General features: G+C 44.1%; 1 protein-coding gene across 1 annotated transcript in view; it reads right to left on the reverse strand.

Annotated features, from left to right (window-relative positions):
• Positions 1-710: 710 nt before the first annotated feature.
• Positions 711-22993, reverse strand: part of Clic5 (chloride intracellular channel 5) — a 42041-nt gene continuing 19758 nt past the window's right edge. Inside the window, exons 3-4 of the mRNA XM_028766701.1 lie at positions 10879-11060; positions 711-5670 (exon numbers count right to left, since the gene is read on the reverse strand). Of these exons, the coding sequence (XP_028622534.1) occupies positions 5503-5670; positions 10879-11060 (350 nt within the window). The 3' untranslated portion in view covers positions 711-5502. The remainder of the gene's footprint in view (positions 5671-10878; positions 11061-22993) is intronic.

The following is a 22993-nucleotide window of genomic DNA, read 5'->3' on the forward strand; positions in this document are numbered from 1 at the left end:
ACCTTGTTAAATTTAGGACCAAATCATAGCAGCATCTTGGCTTGTTTGAGTATCCGTAAAGATCATAAGCTGTTGACACAAGATATTCTTCATGGAATTCTGGGACTCATGATAACCTGCTGGGGCACTGGGGAAGACTAGAAACCATTTTCCAGAAGTCCATCCATTCCAGCTAAGTCTCTTTCCCACATTAATTAAGAATTTAATCAAATCTTTGCAGTATCTTGGCTCTTATTTGAGCGGCTACAATACCTTGGAGGCCCTTATCCAAGATACAAATGCTTAAAGTTCAAGTTCACACTTCTACATGCCCTGGAACAGAGCCAGCCAACGTGCCAGCTATCTCCTAGCTCCTCCAGACTCATCAGCCCTAAGGATGAACTTGATTTAACTCTGTACACCAAGAGATCAACAAGGTCTAAGAGTTTCTTATAGAATTTTTCCTACTAAAAACTATCTCTCCAAATCTCATGCTTTCCCGTGCCTTGTATTTCTAGTCTGAGGATCAAACCTATGACATCTTGCATGGCTCTACCACAGAACCACGCTCCAGTTCTACTTTCATGTTTGTTTTTTTGTTGTTGTTGTTGTTTTGATTTTTAAAAATGGCCCTATTTTGTGTGAAACTAAATAATCTTTATTTGAAAAAGAGATTTTTGTATTGTCATCTGAAACAGGACAACCCTTCCCCAAAGAACCCCAGTGATCTCTTTTGTAATTGAAAATAAACCAACTTTATTTGAATCAGTCAATAGCAATCAAGACCAGGAAATGCATTTACAGCTGGCTCAAGGATAGGAAGAAAACACTCAACTTGGTATGTATTCAAAGGCATGGTGCATTTAGTAAGGCTTGAAAGCAAGGTCTGTTCTCACCACAGTTAAAGGTCTCAAGAAATGTGAGTTGCTCATTTGGAGTGTCTTTACGTACAATGAATTAGCATTGCTAACAGTTAACTCCTAAGCTTATAAAATGGAAAAACTAGGTGACTGTTCGGATGGGGAGAAAGTAAAATATCAGCTGAATATTTTGCTTGTTTTTGCTTGTTTTGAGGCAGGGTCTCATGTAGTTCAGACTGGCCTCCGGTTTGCTATGCTGCTGACCTTGATATTCCTGCCTTCAGCTCTCCTGTGCTGGGATTACCAGTGTTTGCTACCATGCTTGGTTTATGCAGTGCTGGAGATCTGACCCAGGGCTTCATGTTAAGCAAACACTCTACAATCAAGTTAGCCTTATATCTCCTATAAATATATTCGCAGTCAATGTTGGGACATCTCTAGCTATCTACAAAAACACCATGTCTTCAAAACTGTTTTTGCCAAACACCAGATCGATTTTATAGAAAGTATGGTTTAAGTCAAACCTTATATTGGTAAAATGTTTTGTTTACTTTTGCTGGTGCATATGGTGATAGTGGAGAATAGATTTATTTCCTGAAACAACATTAAATAAGATTGTGCAGTTTGATTTAGACTCATTCATAATAATGAGTATCTCATTCATAATAATGAGATGAATGTAGCTTGAAACTAGGCTGGGAAAGAAATATTGCTAAAGGGAAAAACAAAGACACTTGTAACTGAGGCACAAGCTGTTAGTTTGGATGATAAAGAGCAGTGGATACAAAGTCACTGGCCTATCTTTAGAAGGGCCCCGAGGTCAATGACAAGATCACAAATGTTCTTCCAACACCAGAGTCTGGGGCCTCATAGGCACACATCTTTCCTGCACCCTTTCTAAAGGTTCTTTGTAATATCGTATATAGGTATAATGTATATGAATATGGATGATATAAACATGTAGATCTCAAAAGATAATCCTTAAGAATCACTGAACTTAGTTTCAACCACCAGTTAGTGTTTCATGTTTCCAAGCGAGATCATGTTAGTATCCTGCCTCATCTTGAAGCTGAGCTGACTCCTGGACCATGGAGGAATGGAGGGAAACCCCAGAAGTACCTACTGACCAGACAGCTACTGCTTCTAAAAGGATTTGATGGCAAATATAAACTCTTTTAGTGATGGTAAACTTTTATTAGACGGACACATAGCTTCTGTCTTGGCTTCCCTCCTAATACAAGTTACCTGGGCCTGGCAGGTCCTCTGGACTCTGAAACAGTCAACATCTCTCTGTGGCAGGCATTCTTCATTATGTGATGGTCCTAAACTGCTTGGGACTGTCTGTCTGCAAAATGTCCACCTGTCTAGACACAGGCAATGTCATCACTATTGTTGCCACACCTCACAGGATCCAGAGGGTACCAGAAGGTTCTGCCCCAGATCTCACTTTTGGAGCATCTTGTTTTTGAAGAAAAAAAAAAAGATTTTTTCCTGTTCCCACTAGCATCAGAAGGGACCAGTGGGGACATGGCCACCTACCAGGAAGCTGGAACTAGTTTGGGATCGACTGGCTAAATAAACTGACTGACCATTTCCTACTTTGCAACTGATTCGTTTGGCTCCAGGAATCTACCTAGACCCCTCATTTAAAAGGTGAGTTAGACACATGACTGTGATCCTGAACTTACCAGGGATTTCTCTTTCTTTCAGGAGACTATGAAGTTATATCCTGAAACAAGCAAAAAGTTCACTTTCTACCTTATTTTGGATAGGTACTAACATTTTAATGAATGTCTTCTCTCTGGATCAACCTAAGAAGAGGGCAGTTTTACATAGGTACACTCAGCTCAGTAATTCTGAGTTGGACCCTATCTGTCTGTCTTGCCTTGCACTTATGTTTCACACACACAAGATCGTCATGTGACAGTCCAAGGTGAGAGAGGAATACAAAATAGCTCCTTCAAGATAGTTTCCTTTTCTCTGCCATCCAAATGCTTCCTGGGGGACTAAGCATTTACCAGAATAGCTCTTATCCAGAATTTCTGCAGGTAGAGTCCACAATGCAAACCCTTCCACATGGTCTGAGTTGGGATTTGGAACCTGACCACGGGGTGGTTGCAGATGGTAAACCATACACATGATGAGGTTAAGACCAAGGTCTAGAGAAGCTAGAGCCTCCAGAGAAAAATATCCTTGGAGGAGTTAGGATGGGTAATAATCATTGACTTTACTGATATTTTTTTATATACCATAATTATGTCCTAAGACACTGGTCAGTTTCATGAGTATCTGATAACATTAAAGTTACTTCTGCATTAAAGTACTTAGGAAAGCCTTCCTTCTACAGTCTTGCTTCTCTTTAAAGGGGTTCTTCTTGATCCTATAGCATCCAACATTGCCTAAATATTTTAACTTATGTGAAACTAACTCAACCATAGGAGGACTGTCTAGAAACAATATTGACTTGGCTTGGGAAGTTTGTTTTTAAAGACCTGCCGATTGCTGGGCTCAGAACATCACCTGAGGAGAATTCTTCCCCTTCCTCTGAAGCCCCTCTGTGTGTATGCTAGTCTTCATATCTTTACCTTCAGCCCACCTGTGGAAAATAGGGATGTGGGCCGCCTGGGTTCACCCTGCCTGCTTGTAAATTCTAGGGAGGATGCCTGAGAACAGCAGGGTTTTATTTTAATTAAACAGCCTTCCGGAAGGTTCCGGAAGTTCTCCTTCCCCAGGAGGCCCATTCAGGGCTTGTCCCTGAAGAAAAAGGGGCTGTTCCCTCAACAGTGCTACACTTTTAAACATCCCCAGGGGCAGCTTACAGAGAGCCTGTGGAAAGGTTCCTGTTGCGATGGAAATGAATCGACTCATTTTGCCTCTTCAAATCTCTTTCAGGTTTATGAAATGTCCTAGCAGGCAGAGTCCTCTCCTCCAGTGGGCTAGGGAGACCTCCTGCTTCCTCCCTCCTTGGATCAATGGTCGCTCTTTGGTTTGGAGATCCCTAGAGGCAGGTGGTCTCAATGACTGCTTGGGTTAGACCATGTTGATATTTCTAAGGAAAGGACCCGTGCCGCTCCACCCTCCAGAGCAATGAACCAAGTCCAGGGCCTTTCCAGGCCTGAGAAGCCTTGCCTCCACTGTCAGTGACACAGAAGCAGGATTGTTGAAGTTGAGGCCCGGGTATGGATTTTTTTTTTTTTTTTGGCACTCACTAGCTCACTGGTAGAGTAAGAGCTAATGACAGACAAATTTGTCATAGATCCTAATCAGCCTAGGTTGCCATGGTCAGGCCCTGTGAGCTTTGTAGATAAAACTCAAGGAGAATGACCAAGGAGAGAGATATTAGCTTATAATTTTTTTTTTTAAGATTTCTTTTTCTTGAAAATCTGATAGATGAGTCTGATGGTGGGAAAATGAATCCAAGGCAGGACATACTTTCCAAACTCAAGTTGTGGCTTCCCAGTCAGAAAGACCCGTGGACTTTCTTCCTAAGGTAGCCCACGATCACACCATTTCTTAATAGACATTCTCTTCCCTCAGTGGCTAGGGCTGAAGAAACTGAGACCCTGAGCATAGCCAGGTGATAACCCACATCTGCAAGTGACTAGGAAGGCTTGGCAGACATGTTTGGCTGATGCTGGAGTCGGCTCTACAGTTGGTAGGTGTGCTATAACACCAGTCCAAGATTTAGACAGCGAGAGAGAAGACTGCTCTAAAAGTTTTCTAGGCTACAGCAAACTCATATAGAACTTTATCTCCTTCCATCTCTCTCCATCCTCTTCCATCTCTTGCTCCAACCCAAAGCCACCCATTGAAGAACACAGTCACACACACACACACACACACACACACACACTCATGTGATCTCCAGTGGACTACTCTTCAGCCAGTGACCCCTGTGGCTGTAGACCCTAGTGGGCCTTTTGGCATCAACATTGCTTCCCAGAAGTCCCTCACTATCTGGGTCACCTCAGTTTAGAGTTATAAGTCAACTGCCTTTATGGCAAAATGGAGACTGGAGGAAAACTTGGGTAAGTGCTGGCCAGGATGTAATCATATTGCACCAGTTCCTGAACTGCAGGAAATTGGAGTGTATTGTGTGTGGTGGGTGTCTCCACCTGGCCCACCGTCAGAAATAGTGAGGGGCTGGAACTGTTTTACTAGATATCCAGAGCCACACCCAGCTGAGTCCCCCCCCCCCTAACCACTGTCTTTCCAATCAAGACACATATCTCTCCCTAAAAATCATGTAATGACATTTGTCAGTCACCTTGAAGTTGCTAAAGGAGGAGGCAGGGAGAAGCTGGCATTTCACGTTGTTAGAGCATCTGAGAAGCATTATTATATTGGCAGAAGGGAACAGTGACAATCCCGCAGGAGCTCTGCAAACTGACCCCAGACACACTGACTCTAGATCAGACCAGCAGGTGAAAGAATCTGCTTCCGTGTCCTCTCTGCTTGCCAGGCTCCTGCAGAGCAAGGCAGAAGGGTGGCACTGATCTTAGAGGGTAGATGGCTGGAGTTGAGTTCAGGGGTGCCAGGAAGAAGTGGCCTAACTTTTTTGATGTTTTCCTCCAAGGCAATGGGGAAGAAGAGTCTCTAGAGCTGAAAGCCTTTAGGAGAAGTCGAATTCTTCTGCAGCAGAAATTGGGCCAGACAGCCAAGTTCAGGATCGGCTGAGGCGCCTGGCGACATCTGCATAGGCCAACTCGATCTCGCTGTCGGCTGCACAGGTGTTAGTGAACTCATCCCGTGCGTAGGCATTCTTGAGGTACCGCCACAAGCCTGTCATCTCAGCTGGGATGTCATAGTTTCGGTACTTCTTAGCCACAATCTAAGCAAAGATGACAAGAGAGAGATGGTATGAAGGCAGGAAACAAATCATTAGGAGGTGTTAGGGCCATGATTTCATGGGTGGCTGTGCGTATCAGGTATGTCTGCATACAGCCTGGCTGAGAGAAGCTGGCTAGAAAGACTAGCCATACCAGGAAGCTCTGGGTTTGATTGAGAGAGCATGACTTAATGAATAAACTGGAAGAGAATTTGAGGATGATTTTTTATCAACTTCAGGCCTCCACATGCATTCACACTCGTGTGTATATGTACCCATGCCCACACATGATCACAGATGTGCAAACATGTATATGAAGACACTGCACACACAAATATTTCATGTACAGAATACCTGAAAATGTAAAAGGTGAGCTGTAAAGAAAACCACCATTGATAAGGGAAGCTATTGAGTTAGACATGATTGGTGTACAATATAAAACATAGTTCGAGAAATATTTATGATAACTACAGACATATTATCCATATAGTATCCATGTTCCCATAGTCCAAGCTAACCTCAAACATCCTATGTAGCTGAGGATGACCTTGAATTTCCAATCCTCCTGATTCCATCTCCCAAGTATAAGGTACATGATACATTGCTTGGTTCAGATTTTCTTCTTTCTTTGGTCCCTCTTCTGCTTTGCTTTAAGTAAGTATCCTTATTTGTGTGTGTGGAGGGAGGTGCAGAAAAGTGAAGAAAGGGCAGATGAGCCTCAACGACTCTAGTCTCTGGTCTCGGGTTTTATGGATGGCCCCATGTTCCTCTGTAGAAAGCAATTTGTGACTCCCCTCCTTCATAGAATCTCTCCATTGACAGCTAATGACTCAAAACCTATGCTCATCTCCACATCTGTCTCCAATTTGCTATTTGTTTGTTTTATAATGTTGGAGTTGTGAACACTCTATTCATGCCTTACCAGGAAAGCCTGTCTGGCTCTGAAGCAAATTTGCTATTACCCTGCAGCAAGGCTGGATGACAGGGCAGGAGGCATATACCCCTTCTAGTTAGTCTACAGTTTATCTCTATAGCAGCCACCAAACCATGTCTGTTATTTTTCCCACACATCTACAACTGTATTTGTGCTGGACCAGAGAGAACAGGACACAACAGGGACTCAGCTGTAAAGACTGGCTCCCAACACAGCCAAATATCCATCTCACCTCAGAAACCCAGGTTTTATCTCTGCTGGACCCACACCTGCAGGGCTCCATGTTAACAAATCTCTCTAAATTCCAGAATGTTTCCTTGGGAAAGTAGCTGCCTTAGAACATGGGAACCTCTAGGAGCATCTGTTCTTCCAAGTGTTCAAGATTCAGAACTTCTTGATATGAGATTATTCTCTTCTGATGATGAACACCAAAGAAGCCACCCACAATGTTCTGTCCTGCATGAGTGTGACTGACTTGAGTCAACACAAACCACTAGTTGTCCGAAGAGCTTCCTCTGGTCACTGCCATAGGAGGGCCTCCCAGTTTGACCAGGGCCTTTTGAGAAGGGATTGTCTTAGCTCAGAACAAATCTAGGCAGCTATGTTGATCTGATCCAAAGGACCAGCTAGAATTAGCCAGCTGGGATAAACATGGTGCGTAGTAGTGGGAATGAATCTACTAAGAGATGGTGTGCAAAGCTCAACCTGACGGCATGAACTTGAAATCTTAATACTCAAGAGATGGAGGCAGGAGAATCTCAGATTTGAGAACAACAGTATTTAGACCTTGTGCCAACTGATCTCAAAGAAACAGGGGCAGGGCTGATATTTTACACTGATTGATAAACTCATATTTTGTTAATGCTAGCATTTAATTTGGGGTTTCACTTTCTTGTTTATTCATTTGCTTATTTGGTTTTGGTGGTGCTGAGTTTCCACCTTAGTGCTAAGTAAGAACCATGCTGGTTAGTTTTTGCCAACTTTTAACTTTTAACTAGAGCCATCTGGGAGAAGGAACTGTGTCAGATTGCCCTGTGGATATGTCTATTGAATCATTCTCTTGATTGTTAATTGATGTAAGAGATCCCAGCCCACTGTGGGTGGCATCATTCCTAGGTAAATGGGTCTGGACTGTATAATAAAGGTAATGAACAAGCCAAGGGAAGCAAGCTAGTAAGATGCGTTTCTCTTTGGTCTCTGATTTAATTCCTGCCTCTAGGTTCCTGCCTTGAGCTCCCTCCATGATGGGCTGTGATGTGAAAGTGTAAGGCAAAGAAAGCTCCAGGCTGCTCTTGGCCACTGTTTTTATCAGAGCAACAGAAAGGCAAACTAGTGTTCTGGGTTATCCGTATTAGCTTGAAAACAGCAGATACGGGATTGAAGAATCTATATTTGCATTTATATTGCATTTCTCTTCCAAGTCCCTCACAGAGAATATGGTCACCATGCTAAGCCAGGAAAAGCCCACCCATGGACCAGGCTCTCAGTGAGTGTGAACCACAGCCACTCAGCATCCTGGAATGGTGATAGATACGAAGGAAGGCAGGCAGGATCAAGGGTGCACAGAGTTCTGACGTTCAGAGGCACGTCCACGTTCATGCTCTGAATTTTCTGTTTTATATGAAGCAGTTAGCACCCATAGCCCTGATTACATTTTGGCATCTGAGGCCAAACTGCCTCGGCTCTCCTTCATGCTCTCTGCACTGTAGAGGTTTGCCAGGTTGCCAGATCTGATAAGCTGGATGAGCAGAAATCCAAGGAGACAGAAGTCCAGGCTCAGGCTTTTTTCCTTCTTAGGCTATCCTCTGCCTGATCCCCAGCATCCCAGAGCTAGAAACCTGCTGGACTGTCTCTAAGGCCGTGGGGTTAACTTAGTCATGTAAGGCTAGAAAATGCTGAGACATTCAGAGAATGAGGCAGAACCTGTGAGGGCCATGCGTTTGCCTACTTTGACAAAGGATGCTTACGTGGGCTGCCCGTACATGTTGGAGTAGAAAAGAGAGAAAGAAGGAAAAGAAAACAGGGGAGAGGGAGGCGGATCCACATCTCTTCTTTGAGGCACAAGAAAAATGAAATCCTAAAAGATCAAATGACTCGTCCTAGTCCACCCAGCTAGTTGGTGGCAAATGATGAATTAGCACATGCGTCTTCTGATCATTCTGTTATGTCACTATGGCATTGTGTGACTGAGCAAGCATCACACGTCCCTAATGGTTCTGCCTATTCCTCAGGGAAAGGAGAAGAAAGCACAATTTGGTGGGTGGGGCCTGCAATAATTAATAACTTCAAAGTGACATACTTGGCTGGACCTACAAGAGATCTTTAGCTTGGCCCTGAGCCCAAAATGTCTTCATAGTAAAGTACTGCATTGGCCTGCCCTAGAATCATGTGATATCCTCCCTTAGTTTTAGCTCTAACCCAGGACAGTTGGACACTTACACTAAGTTCAGCTAAGTGACCTTACCACAAAGTGGTGTGTCCTCTGATTGGAAGATAGTCTACGTGTCTAGCTCAATACTAAAGCTGAAAGTAATAGATCTAGCCTGCTTCTGAGCAATAGGCTAGCCTTCTCAGTGAAGGGCAGAAAAAACATGAGTATTCTAAAAGACACATAGGAGATGGTCAGATTGCCCATAAATGACTGTTTATTAAAGGGCTATGGTCCTTTGAAAAGGCTACTGTTCTCACAGAGACATTGTCAAAATTAGATGGTAAGACATAGACATGGTAAAAGCAGGGAACTGTTTGGTTGTAAGACCCTACTGCATGTTTCTCTAGACAGTGGGTGTCAAAAAAGGATGGGGGTCACCACGAACTGAGGAGATGACTGAGTTTCCTTTGCAAAGCATGAGAACCTGAGTGTAGATCTCTAGTGTAATCCACACATGAAAACAGCTGTGCTGATGCACACTTGGAATCCAAGTGCTGGGAGACAGAGATGGGAGGGTCCCTGGAGCTCACTGGCCAGCTGGTCTAACCAAATTGGTGAGCTCTGAGTTCAGTGAGACACATTGTATTAGAAGAATAAGATGGAGAGAGACTGAGGAAGATACCCACTGTCTATGTCCAGCCTCCACATGCATGTGTGTGTGTGTGTGTGTGTGTACACATGTATGCAGTGTACACATGAGGGGGTGAGATATCTGTTTAGAGAACCCATGTAGATCCAATTGCTGTGTTCCAATAGATAAAGGGGAACAGAGTTGTTCTGTGTTGCTCTAGGAAATACCCTTAGGCTCCCTGTAAGGAAAGATGCTGTAATAATCAGAGCCTATGTGAGATAGTAAGACAGAGGGCTCCTCACCACTCAGAAATGTGCCATCACACTGCACAAAAGGCAGTCACAGACACAGCAGGAGGCAGGGCAGTGTGGGATTGGGGTGTTTGAAATAACCCCTAAAATATCTTCTTAAGAGCATTCATAGTGTTATGTTTTTGTATAGGGAAGGACTGTGGTCCATGGTGCTGATGGTCAGCAGGTTCATTGAGAGCGAGAGGGTGCTTTCTGCTCCACTCCTTTGCAGCCTCTATTGCTCCACCCAATAGCAAGGAAACTTGATGGGTAGGTACCCTACGGAGCCTCTACAAGGTCTGTGTATGAGGATGTATGAAGACCCACGAGGACCCACCTAACGCAGGTAGGAAAGCAAGGCAAGGTAACTCCAAAAGGCTATGATGCAACTATACATACAGTGGCATTATACTTACTATACATCCAATCCCTGTAGTATAATGAGCAATTCATATCATGCTTAGTCCCACAACCACCCTAGAGACAAACAACATGTGACTATTTTGTAGATGAAAATGAAAACTCAGGCAGGGACCGGAGAAAAGGCTCAGTGGCTGAGGGAATTGGCTGCTCTTCCAGAGGCCCAGGTTCAATTCCCAGCACCCATATAGCAGCTCACAACCGTCTGTAATTTCAATTCCAGAGCATCTGATACACTCTTCTTGCTTCCATGGGCACCAGGCACACACATAGTATGTATGTATGCATGTATGTATTTGCCTACATGTCTATGTGTGTACACATATATGTGTGTGTATATATACAAGTCAACACCAATATATATGATTTTATTAAAAATTGAGAAAATTAAATCTCAAGAGAGGCTTTCACCAAGCAAGAAGTGAAGGATGACCTCGGGTCCCTGATAGATCTGAATTTAGAGCCCAAAGTCTTAGCCCCTGGATTTTGCTTACTTCCACTGATTCATCCACCCAGTTGTCTGGGCCTGAGATGAAGCCAGCACCTATGAACAGACCTCTCTTACCTTGACCACATGCAGCTTGGGCAGCAGATTGCAGTCAGCCAGGGTCAGCTCATCACCATCCAGGAACTTGCGCTGGGATCCCTTCTCATCCCCGCGGATGTTGGTATCAATCTCCTCTGGCAGAGGGGTGTTCAGGTAGTCATCCAGCTTCCTCAGAGCCTTTGTCAAGCCTCTCTCAAGGGCTGGCATGGAAGAGCAAAAAAAGAAGGGTCAGCTCTCTTCTTACCAAATACAGTTACGGAGACTTCGGAGTAGACTAAGTATGCTGTGCCATGCCTCATCACTGCTCTGCCATTTCAACACATACAACTGAACTCCTGGTGGCTATTAGCATGATTTGATACAAGGGTACAAACCCTGGACCTGGAGAGATGGCACAGGGACTGCTATACCAATGACTAGAATCTTTTTACTAAAACCCATGTCAGGCAACTCATGGCCACCTGTAACTCCAGCTCTAGGGACTCTAACATCCTCTGTTGGCCTCTGGAGCCTCTTGCACACACACACACACACACACACACACACACACACACACAAATAAATCTGAAAAATTATCGAAGTAGTAAATACTGGTTTTCTATTAATTTGATTACATTTAAACTTCTTTTATGTTTATCATGATGTGCCTTCTATTAAATAAAGAACTTCAGCAGGTAGACCACAAGCCAAAATGTTCACAGTGATTATCTCCAGCTTGTAGGGCATGAGGCAACTTCAATTTTCTTATTTTACCTATTTTTATGTTGTTAGTGATTGGCAATAAACACACACACACACACACAAATTTTGTAGGAAGGGCTAGTTACATAATTAAAATGGCACAGAAGTCGTCCTAAGATAGAGACCAGATTTTGTGGCATCATTAACTTTGACTAATCCATCTGGAGAAGGGGAAGGGACCAGACCTTCAGGAGACAGGACATGAGAATGTTTAGGCGGATGTACAGAGATACACTAAGTTTCTGAGAGGCTGGAGATTCATCTAGAGCAGACAGCTCAAAGCTGTCCCTTTGATGGTCAGGACAATGCACTAGACAGGAACAGCCACTAACAATGTGCCATCACGTCCACTTGCATAGAGACCTGCCACAGATGCACCTCAAAGAAATAACACCTAAAGGAAGATGAGGTGGCAGAAGAACTCTATAGTCTTGTCCTGATTAATTAGCAAATAATTCATTTAGAACCACAGGAGCATAGAACCTCTTAGTCACAGAGCGGTGACACGGAAACTTTACACTTGTATATACAGGGTATTTGCAAAATAGATGGCTGGTTGGTCATTAACCACTGTACCTGTGACATCAGTCCTGCTTCTCAAACCCCACAAGACTCTAGTTTACAATATGCTCCTGAGATCATGAGAGTCCCAGATGTTCCACATGGCAGCAGATACAAGAGGGACATTGGCATCCCGAGAAGCTGTAAAGCCTGTCATCCTTCTCATGGTTTCCCAGATGTGTCTTCCATTAATTAGCCACTCCCACATAACCTACTTTTGTCTTTGCATAGGAGACCTTTTGTTTGAGACAATGGAGGGACCCCAGTCTGAGACAATGCCACTGAACACTTCCTGGAATCTTTGGAAACCGGCTAGAGCTTTTCTCAATACTTCCTTCTCCCTGGTGTGGCATTTTGAACTCCTCCTCATCATCTGCTTTGTGTTTCCAGTTTGGGAGAACAGAAGTGAGAAGGGTTGGGAAAAATACTTGAATTCCCTTCAGTGATTGTCTAGACTGTGAAGAGATTACCAGACTATTCAAGGGCTAAAGCAGAGGGTGGGTACTAGACAATACTTATTATGCTTTTCTCGCCAAAGTGATTGCATTTCATGCTGGGTCTGTTTGCTTACTCAAATCCCTTTAGCCCTTTCAGTGATAGAGTGGCGCAAAAACCCAATCACAGTGGGAACAGGAAAAAAAATAACACAGTATTTTAGATTCATTTCTGTTGTCCTGCTAAGACATCCTGACAGAAGGCAATAGAAGGGAGGGATTGCTGATTATCTTTGTTGGGAAGTCATGGAGGAAAGAGCCTGAGACAAGCGTCATACCACATCCACAGTCAAGATCAGACAAACGAATATACCCTCTGCCTAGGGAATGGTGCCACCCACAATAGACTAGGTCTTTTCATATCAATAAACAATCGGTATAATTCCAGGTCAACCTGATCTAGGTAAATCCTCAATTGAAACTCTCTTCCCAGACAAATCTAGGTTGTGGCAAGTTGGCATTTAAATATGACTATTACACAGAGTATACTTGTTAAAATTTGATCAGTGTGTATCATCCAAGGGATATGAAAGAGTATGCAAAGGAAAAGAAGACATTTCAAGTCCTGACTTCAAACACCTCTTTGGAGACCTTGAAGAACAAAGAAATTGGGCAAAGAGGCTTGAGGCAATGACGGAGACCTTGGAAGACTAGGTCTGGATAGATCTCAACTGCTTGTCAAACGAGCTCTAGAGATAGAAGGGCTAAATTTTAGTAACAAGTCTAACTATGTCCTTGCATCATTACTGTAACACAGCACACAGCATGTACATTCTAAGCATGCTCACTGTCAGTTACTCAACCTGCAGCTGTATATTCCTGGTCAGGAGCGTTGAGGTCGGAGTTGGTATTAACCATGGTAGAGGCATGAGATGAGAAGAGAAGCAGGAAAGGAGCCCCATGAACTGCAGCTACCCTAGATTAGGATTTTCCCTAGAACAGATGCACTGTTATGGTTATAACTTCAAGGTCCTTTAACTGAAGAGCTCTCTCCAAGGGCTTGGGCACGATTTATTTCACTGCCTTGTTTATGCGTATTGCATTAGTTTTAGGCACTGTCAAGCCTCTCTGTGCTTCTGGCCCTGGTAGCTCTCTGTGCCTAGAGGTTAGCTCCTCAACTTTATTGAATGGTAGTTTCCCCAAGTCAGGAATGACAAGGAGGATCTCTAGGTCACACATGGCCCCTTGTAGGCTCACTCAATTCAGGCAGTGGAAGGGGCGTTCCCAATACAAGGGCCTGGGCTGGAACTGATTGGTCAGTGGTTATCGGGTGTTATCGGGTGTTACCGTAGTAACCCAGCTCAGCAGGTGTCCTTCTGTCCACGTGAATCCCCCCCGTACTCTCCGATCAGTATATTCTTAAGCATTCCACGATGCGACAGAGGATGGGAGATTCCAAGTCAGCCTCAGTTCTGAAGGCAGGTCTCTGAAGGCAGGCTTCTTGCCTCCCTCCCTCCCTCTTTTATATTTTAAATTGTTTTCGAGACTTTTATGAAGCTTAGACTGGCCTTATATAATTCATATAACTGACCTTAATAACTGGTCAAAGTTGGCCTTGAACTTTGGATCCTTTTGCTTCCACCTCCCTAGTATTAAGATTGCAGGCATGTGCCACCATGCACTTTCCCTTGTATGTTTAATGCACAGTCATAACTAAGTCCCTTATGCTCCCTGGCTCCCTCCTTGGTGACAAGCCATGTAGAAAAGGATGGTCTAAGGGAAACAGACATGCCACACCCATAAATTAAAACACATCCAGACAGACAAGGCAGCAGAGGCAATACCTGGATATTCTCTTCCAGCTTTCCCCCTCCTCCCTGCTGGTTCAGTCCTGAAGCCACAGGATAAAATGGTCTCTTTTGGTTGATGACATTCAGGTCATGAAACTACTCACAGTGAGCTTTCTACTCTGCTAAGAGGGATAGGAAAGAGACCAGAATGACGAAACAATATGAATTCCTTCAGTGTGTGAGTTTGAAATCTTGCCTCTGAAAGCCTTCCTTAGAGATGCTGGCTTGAGTAACTAAACTCAAGACAGACTATAGCACCCATTGACCCATGATGGCCAATGTCCCATGAACTTGATGGGTACCCAGACTTTTAATTGCTCTGGTCCCCTCTCTGCCTCTGCTCCCCATAAAGATTTATTTTGTATGACACACAAATGCACTGGGTAAAATATGCAATGAGGAAAAGTGGGGGAAGAGTTCATAAATATTCTGAGCCATATGAAAACAATCTCAATTTATTTTTCTCTCTCTCTCTTTTTTTTAAGAAGGGAAAAAAATCCACCCATTCCATGATGGCTTCCAGATTCATTGAGGTTGTTATTACATAAGAGGCAATATTGTTTTCTTGTCATAGAGAAAAATAATGAGTTGGGAATGGCAATTTGAGCTAAGAAAATAATATAGTCTTAGCAAGGCATGGGGGTTGAATGAGGGCTAGGAGCCACAATCCCAACCTAGCCTCCAACAAGTTGCTCAGGCATGGTCCAGCCCTGGTTTGCTAGCATCTGGGAACAGCATAGGAACTGATGAATATCAGACCAGAAGCACCGCTGGATCTCAAAATCCACAGAGAGGACAGATTGTCAAGAGTGGACTGTGGGAAGACGGACAGACAGTTTGGGATCAGGAGCTTTGTAGATTCTCCTGTGTATTTTTCTCTGTCCTGTGTATTTCTCCAGGTATGCATGTATTACACACACTCACACAGACACATCCATAGAAACATAAAGAAAAAGAAACCTTAAAAAATAAATTGGGGAAAAAGATGTCTCAGTTAATGGCGCTGGCTGCTCTTGCGGAGGACTTGGATTCAAGTCTTGGCACCTACACTGTGGCTAACAAATGGGTAGAACTCCAGTTCAGGGGATTCAGTGCCCTTCTCTGCCCTCTGCAGGCACTGTGTGAATCCAGTGCAGACAGACATGTGGGCAAAATATTCATACACATAAAATAATTTTTTTAAAAAAAAATGAAGCAAGGCCCACCTCTAACAGAGGTCTGCAGCTCATATAGATGTGTTCAGAACTCTTACATGGAAAGGAGATCATGGCTGCTAGATGCTGGCCCCAGGCTGTGCTCCCCTCCCCATCTCTCTTCCCTCCTGTAAGGACAGTTCTCACAGCAGCAAGGCAACAAACTCCCTGTTTTCTAAAAGGACTCCAGAATGTGGTGTCTCTGTTGCTTAAATACACGAAGGGACAAAAGTTAGTATTTATTCTCACTTAACACTTAAGGAAACTGAGTCACAGACATACCCAAGGGAACATCTGCATATATATATATGTATATAAATATATGTATATATATCATTGTATATATATTATATACATTGTATATATATTATATACATTGTATATACATGTATATACATAGCTACTTTCTTGAAGCATTGAAACCACTCCTGAGGTATACATGAACATGTGCTGTGTTTAGTTTTTTTTTTAATGCTTTCTCATGGAATCCTACACCCTGAGCAATGGGAAAATAACAATTTATTAATCTATTCTGGATTATAACCTAGTCTGATGTAACAGTCCCTCTGGAGAATCCTCAGTCTCTTTTGCATAGAAGTGCTCAGTTTCTCAGACAGACTGTCTCTCCCTTGCTCTCCTCCGTGCGTCAGTGGGGCTGAGGTGGGGGAGATGCTGGCCCTAAAGATGAGTTGTATATGGGCTCCTTGCCTCCCCTACATGCTGGAAGGAATTCCAGGCAAAGCATTACATGGGTCTATTAGACACATATCTAGGCTGCTGGCTTTCCTATGTCTCTCAATTTTCCGTCATCCATGAGTCCTGTAAGGCAGTGTGGTTCTCTACCTTTCCCAATACTTCAACCCTTTAATACAGTTAGTTCCTCATGTTGTGGTGACACCCCTCAAACATAAAATTACTTTTGTTGCTGCTTCATAACTGGAATGTTGCTGCTTTTATGAATGTTAACTGTAAATGTTTGACGTGCAGACAGTCATAGGCGACAGTTGCAAAAACATCGTTCCACCCCCCCCCAAGGGGTTGCGACCCACAGATTGAGAAACACTGCTCTAAGCCTTCCTTTCAGCTATTTTATGCCAACTAATCTATCGACTTCACAGCAGCAAGTCTACTTGCCTAGAAGTATGAGCAAAGGTGCTGTCTGTCCTCTGTGAGCTCGCCAGATAGGGTTCTTGGTGGGTGAAAAATTAAAAGAGAGCCTGGAATTTAGAAAATCTCAAGCAAGTAGGTAGCTATGCTGTATCCCAGAAGTTAAACACCAAATTGCTCTCCACTCCGCCCATTTGAAGACTTATTTAAAATGGGACTGGAGAGATGTCTCTGTGGATATACTGCTTGCCTTGAGTTTGGCTCACCAATACCCATGTAAAAGCCAGGTATGACAGCAGGCATGTGTTATCCCATCACAGCAGGGTGGAGATGGGGGATGCTTCAAGAAAGTGGCTCCTGAGACCACTGACTAACTAGTTGAGAAGAGGCAGCAGGCCCAGGTTCACAGAAAAGACTCTGTATCCAAAAACAACCAATAGAATCTAACAACAATCAAGTTGATCGCTGTTTTACACACACACACACACACACACACACACACAGACCGAGACAGAGAGATAAACAGAGAGAGACAGAGAGACAAGAGACAGAAAGATACAGAGATACTTTTTAAAATATTCTAATCTCCAGAGATGAAATATGTATAGCTTGAAGTAGAGTCATATACTCAGAAAAGTGAAGAAAAACATTTTCATAATATTAGCCCCAACATACATACATGTCAGGAGCAAAAACTTGGTTTTAAAATCTGTGACATTTGATCTCAAGACTCAGAGCTTTCCTGCTCTGCAAGTCACTGTGAGTTCCAAGGGCTGTCCCACTGGGTACCCATGTGTTCTGTACAGATAGAGTCTGCATGCACGTCTCTGTCTCATTGCAAAGGAAGCACTATTTCTTTATACCATGCCTTCCAACAAATTTGAAGACACATTTGCATTCTGCTTGTAATGGTTGGGTTTAATTAGAATCTCAATGCTTAGAGTCATCCAGAAGAAGTTGTCAGTTAGTACAGAGCCTGGCAGAATCCTCCACAACCTTCCTAAACAACAGAGTCCTTGCCTGTGCTGGGGGCCAATGCTATGTAAGGAAAAGTAAAAACCCTACTTGGATTTTCTCTGTGAAGGAGGAAACATGTAAACACTGTCAAGTACTTGGAAAACTGGCTAAAATGTCTACTTCTCACGAGAGCTCATGTGGATATAAAAGAAAGAGGCACCAAAGTCGGATGTGGTTTGAGGGAGACTCAGGTGGGATTCTCTAGCCATCATACTGTTGGAAGCAGAGCAGAAACAATTCCACACCTCGTTGACATCTGAGAATTGAAAACATAAACAAGATCAGGTGATGGAGATTTTAAAAAATCCAATAAGAAGTATTTGACATCCCTTTCTCTGTCACCTTTTGGAAGAAACCATTTTTTTTCTTGTGTCCTGCTATTGCAAAGGAGGAGAAGTAAAAAAGCTGAATTGTTTGAAACCAAACACTCAGGGAATTCACGGCTGGGGGCTGGAACAGTACAGGTCCATGAAGAGCAGCAGGGTAAGGAAATGGAGGGGAGGCTGGTGGGTGACATGTTGGTACTGTCACATCGAGGAAGTCAGAGATGCTGTAAGGATATCTCTTTAGATGTTCATCTTTGTGATTGCCAATGTGGTCCCTCCCTGCCTCCAGTACATGAAACCTCACGTAAGCTTTGTAGTCACTGTACAGGTTTGGGGGAATTGGCCTTAGTCAGGTTATCAGAGTAAGGGGTCAAGTGGGAAACAGGTAGACTGTGGGGTTCAGCTGCCCACAGGAGATGACCCAGCGGGTAAAGTGAGGGGTCTCTGATGACTTCTCTGACTCACAAAGCATGAGGTCCTCAGAGCCACTGGGTCAGAGCTGGCACAGGATTCTAGAAGACAAGAAGGGGCTTTCTTGGATGTGTGATAGCTTTCTTTATTGAATCTGGGCCTCTGGCTATGTTCACTCATCACCTGTGTCCACAGAGGATGGAGAACCAGAGCCTGGGTCAGGGGTGCCAGAACCAGGCACCAGGCTGCCTTTGGAGGACCAATGCCACAGATGACAACCCTCCATGACATGTCACTCACGAATAACTTGCTCTTGAATTCTGCTGTTAGCAATGCCTGTTTACTGGCCACTGTCAAAGCAACTTCTGCAGAGTCTGGTGCACAAAGGGACCCAACGGAAGAGTTAATGGAATTGAGGCTTATGCAAAGACTGGGATACTGAGTGAACTGGAGGTCAGCTCAAGGCAGACAGTAGGGTGTGGGAAGGAAAGTTGTCAACACTAGAACTTCCTGGGCACAAGGGGAATCCTGGAGGATCTTGGAGGGTGACACTTGCTTTCAGAGTAGAACCTACCTTTGTCCTGAATCATCCCCTAAGGTCCTGCCTTATTTTCTCTATCCTGTCAGTGTTCATTGTTCTTGGTCTGATCCCTTGGAGAATTTGTACCCACAACTGCCATCAGAAAATGCGACTGGGCATGCCCAATTGGCCAGCAAGGTGTGTCTCAACAAGTCAAACCCAGCTCTGGGAGAGCCAAGGACTCACCTGTGGAAAGCAATGCCCAGGTCTCCTTTTCCAGACAGTGGCTTTAAATACAAATGACAGGAAGACAGACTGAAGCAAGATGCCAGGGCCCTTACACCAGGTCCTCTGCCATGCCCTGGAGGTGTCAGCTGACTAAAGGAGAGTCTGCAGTTCCTACTGACTGCCAGGGGTGTGAACTGTTTGCTCTGGAAAGAAATTCTTCCTTGGATGGAGGATAAACTGACCCCTTACTCCACAGGCAGGATTCAAACCTTGTGACTTTTGTATTTAGGACACTATGGGTTCCCCCAAAGATTTACTGAGTGAACAGAACCCTCTCAGATATGTCCCCCAAGGAAGCAGAGAACTTTCCTTTAAGGAAAACACATACTATATGAAGACAATTCTCTGAACTTTATAGACGAATCAGTTCTTTGAAGAGAAGATCTTTTCAATTTGGCTCTACAGGCCAACTTATTATTAGCAGACATTTATGAGTTCAGTACCAAATAGCACATGTACACTTTTTATTTAAAACACAGAGCCGTTGGTGATCGTTTAGCTGTGTTTAAATCATTGTTGTGGCGAGGAATTCGGGGCAATTTCAGCATGCTGTTCATACAATACATTTTTGAACGATGATATTGACGATATAGACAAGTTCCAGGTGCAGATATTTTTGTAAATCTTCTCAAAGCCGCAGTACATTTGGAAAAAAAAAATGTCATTTTTAACTTCTTCAAATGTAGGGCTCCATACAATCTGTACCATGCACACTTCTCATGTGTTTATTAATTAGTGACGAGAGAAGGGGGGGTGAGGGAGGGAGGAGAGAAGGAGAGAGGGAGATGGAGAAAGAGAGAGAGAGGGAGAGATAGATAGATAGAGAGAAACTGGGTATGTTCCTGATTAGTGGCCAGGGCCGACTTTAGCCATGGGGCAGTGGCGACCCCTTCTGGCCCTAAGCAGAGAGACTATCTTCCTCTTTAGTAGGAACTTGTGTGTGTTTCCTATTAGGCTGCCAAGAAACTCATAAATGGCTGTAAAAATCCATCGTGCTAATCGAAGGAACAGCATAAATGCCGACTGAAGCAGCTGATGCCGCCAGTGTCGTTCAAAGGGTTGACTGCATCAGGGAAAAATCTAGGAGATATTTATAGTTACTTTACAAAAGGTGATTTTTAAGTGTGAGGCCATAAATTAAATTAACATAGATGTCCAAACTGAATGGGTGAGCTGGTCAGAGAGACTCTGACTATATTGGATATCTGTTCCTGCATTGACCTGGGTCTTGCTCACCGGTCTCTCTCGCCACGAGCAGTTATACTAAGGAATTCCATTCCCCATGGCTTGATTCATCCTCAAATGGCTACATCTTTTGCATGAGAGACCTTGGCAGATATGGAAAAAGCCACCACCCTGCCATGGCCTTCGTCAGGTTTGGACAACTCTGTGAATACTCTAAATAATTCTCTTCCAGTTGTCTATGTTCAGTGTCTAGTGTGTACTGGGTTTGGTACTTCCTGTTTTCTCATGGATGATGAAGTCTGGGTTCGTGGTGAAGCTGGGCCCACTGAATATATTAGGCAAGCACACCTGGTAGTCGCTCAATGAGGACTTGCTAGCTTATGAACTGACTTGATGATAGTCTTCTAAGTGCTCTACTCTTGTTTGAAAAACTCAGTACCACACGAATTCTGAAACAATGGATAATATTAAATGTGGAACGCACTCAAGTCAAGAGCACAGACCCTGGGGCCAGCTGCTAGGTTGTTGACCCTGGCTCTGCCTTGTACAGACAGGGTGGGCTGCTCTAAATGCCTATGCCTCAGCTTCTTCATCTCCAAAGCGGAGGCGACAACCTGATGCACCTCATTGGGTTAGTGGGCATCAGAATTGAGTCACTGAGTGTAGGGAACTGTATCTGGCACACACACAGCAGCATGTGGCACTATGTGGGACACAGAAGGGCTCTGGTATCTAAGAATCAAGGAAAACATAAAAGCTAATCAAAGATGCAAGACAGAAATAAATAACTAAGATAAATAGCAGCCCTCCCTCTGGATCTGTTGGACTTGGACTCATCTTCCTGGGAAGTCACTCTGGGCAAATTTAGTCCTTTCTTACACTTAGTAAATGGTCCCATGGATTCTAATCTGACCATGTGTATGTGTGTGGTGTGTGTGTATGTGTGTATGTGTGTGTGTGTGTGTGTGTGTACTTGGATACAGATGCTTATTCAGGCCAGATGTCAGTGTTGGGAGTCTTCCTCAGTCAGTCATTTCTCACTTTACTTTTTAAAGGCATCGTCTCTCACTGAACCCAGAGCTTAGCAGTTTGGCTAGACTAGCTAGCCAGTGAGCTCCAGGGCTCTTCCTCCTCAGGAGTGAAATGACATACCTTTTAAAAATGTGGGTGTTGGAAATCCAAGCTCAGGTCTTTATGTCTACCCAGCAAGCACTCTACCCACCAAGCTTCTCCAACGGTTTCATTTATTCATCCCCCCTCTCCTTTTTCAAGATAGGGTTTCCCTGCTTAGCCAGACTCACTCTGTGGACCAGGCTGGCCTCGGACTCAGAGATGCACCTGCCCCTACCTCCTGAGTGCTGGGATTAAAAGCATATGCCACCACCACCTGGCCTGATCTGTTCTTTATAACTCTTCAACCACAGTCTGGCCACAGTAAGCCTTCCTCCTACTCATCACAAGATGGGGCAGCCTTGGAGCTTTGGCAGATACTGCCACAGAATTTCTTAGATGCACTCAAACTACACCCAGCCTCCCCACCCCGCCTTGTGTGGAGTAATTATCTTAGGCCTCACCTGCCCTTGGAGTTTGAGGATGGAATCTATCCGTGGATGTTTCAGTTGCATGGTTCTCTTACAACAGGAGAATGTGCCTTCTGAAGTTTGAACTGAAAACGCAGCAAATTCGGAGCACGATAGTCTACTGCTGTCTCCTAAAGTCGAGCAGACTGTGCTAACCCGTAAGAGCATGGAAATGATGTCTCTTTATGCATGGAGTAGATAATTCATCATCGGGGAAAGACAGGAAGACTACCTTAACTCGAAAGGGGATTAACATGCACGGACCCACTCTTCCCTTCTTTGTTACTGATAGAAAAACATCCCATATTTTGCCCCTCTAGGATAGAGAGTGCCCTGTCAAAATGACCCACTTCCTAGACAGCCACCCTTTCAGGCAGCTCTGGTGAATGAGATACAAATAGAGAGTGAGTCCCGGGCTTCTGGAGAAGACAGGGCCCCTGACAATGCCAGAAACTCAGGTGCAGTATATTTTTCAGACATGAGGATAAAGGACATACACTGGGGCCTGGAGAGATGGCTCAGCACTAGAGCAAGCACTAGAACCTGAGTTCAAATCCCCAGCATCTTTGTAGAAAAAGCCAAGCTCAGCACAGGGCAGGAGTGGGGGTGGGGCAAAGATGGGTATATTCTGGAAGCCCGGGGCTAGCTAACCACTCTGTCTGAAAGGGTGAACTTCTGGTTCTCCGAGAGACTGTCTCAAGGTGACAAGGTGTAGTGAGGAGGGAAGGGAAGACATCAGACATGCTACCCCTGCTTCGTGTGTGCGCAACGGTGCCATACCCACACATTCATGTACTCGTACCATAAAGCATGCATACCAAAGGCAAACACACATGTGCATGCATACATACATGTACATGCATATACAGAGCTACAGCCTAGAGATGGAGAACCAGGAGCTCTGAGGACCCGAAACCACT

Source organism: Grammomys surdaster, unplaced genomic scaffold (genome assembly GCF_004785775.1).
Source record: "Grammomys surdaster isolate TR1022 unplaced genomic scaffold, NIH_TR_1.0 169, whole genome shotgun sequence".
NCBI lineage: Eukaryota > Metazoa > Chordata > Mammalia > Rodentia > Muridae > Grammomys > Grammomys surdaster.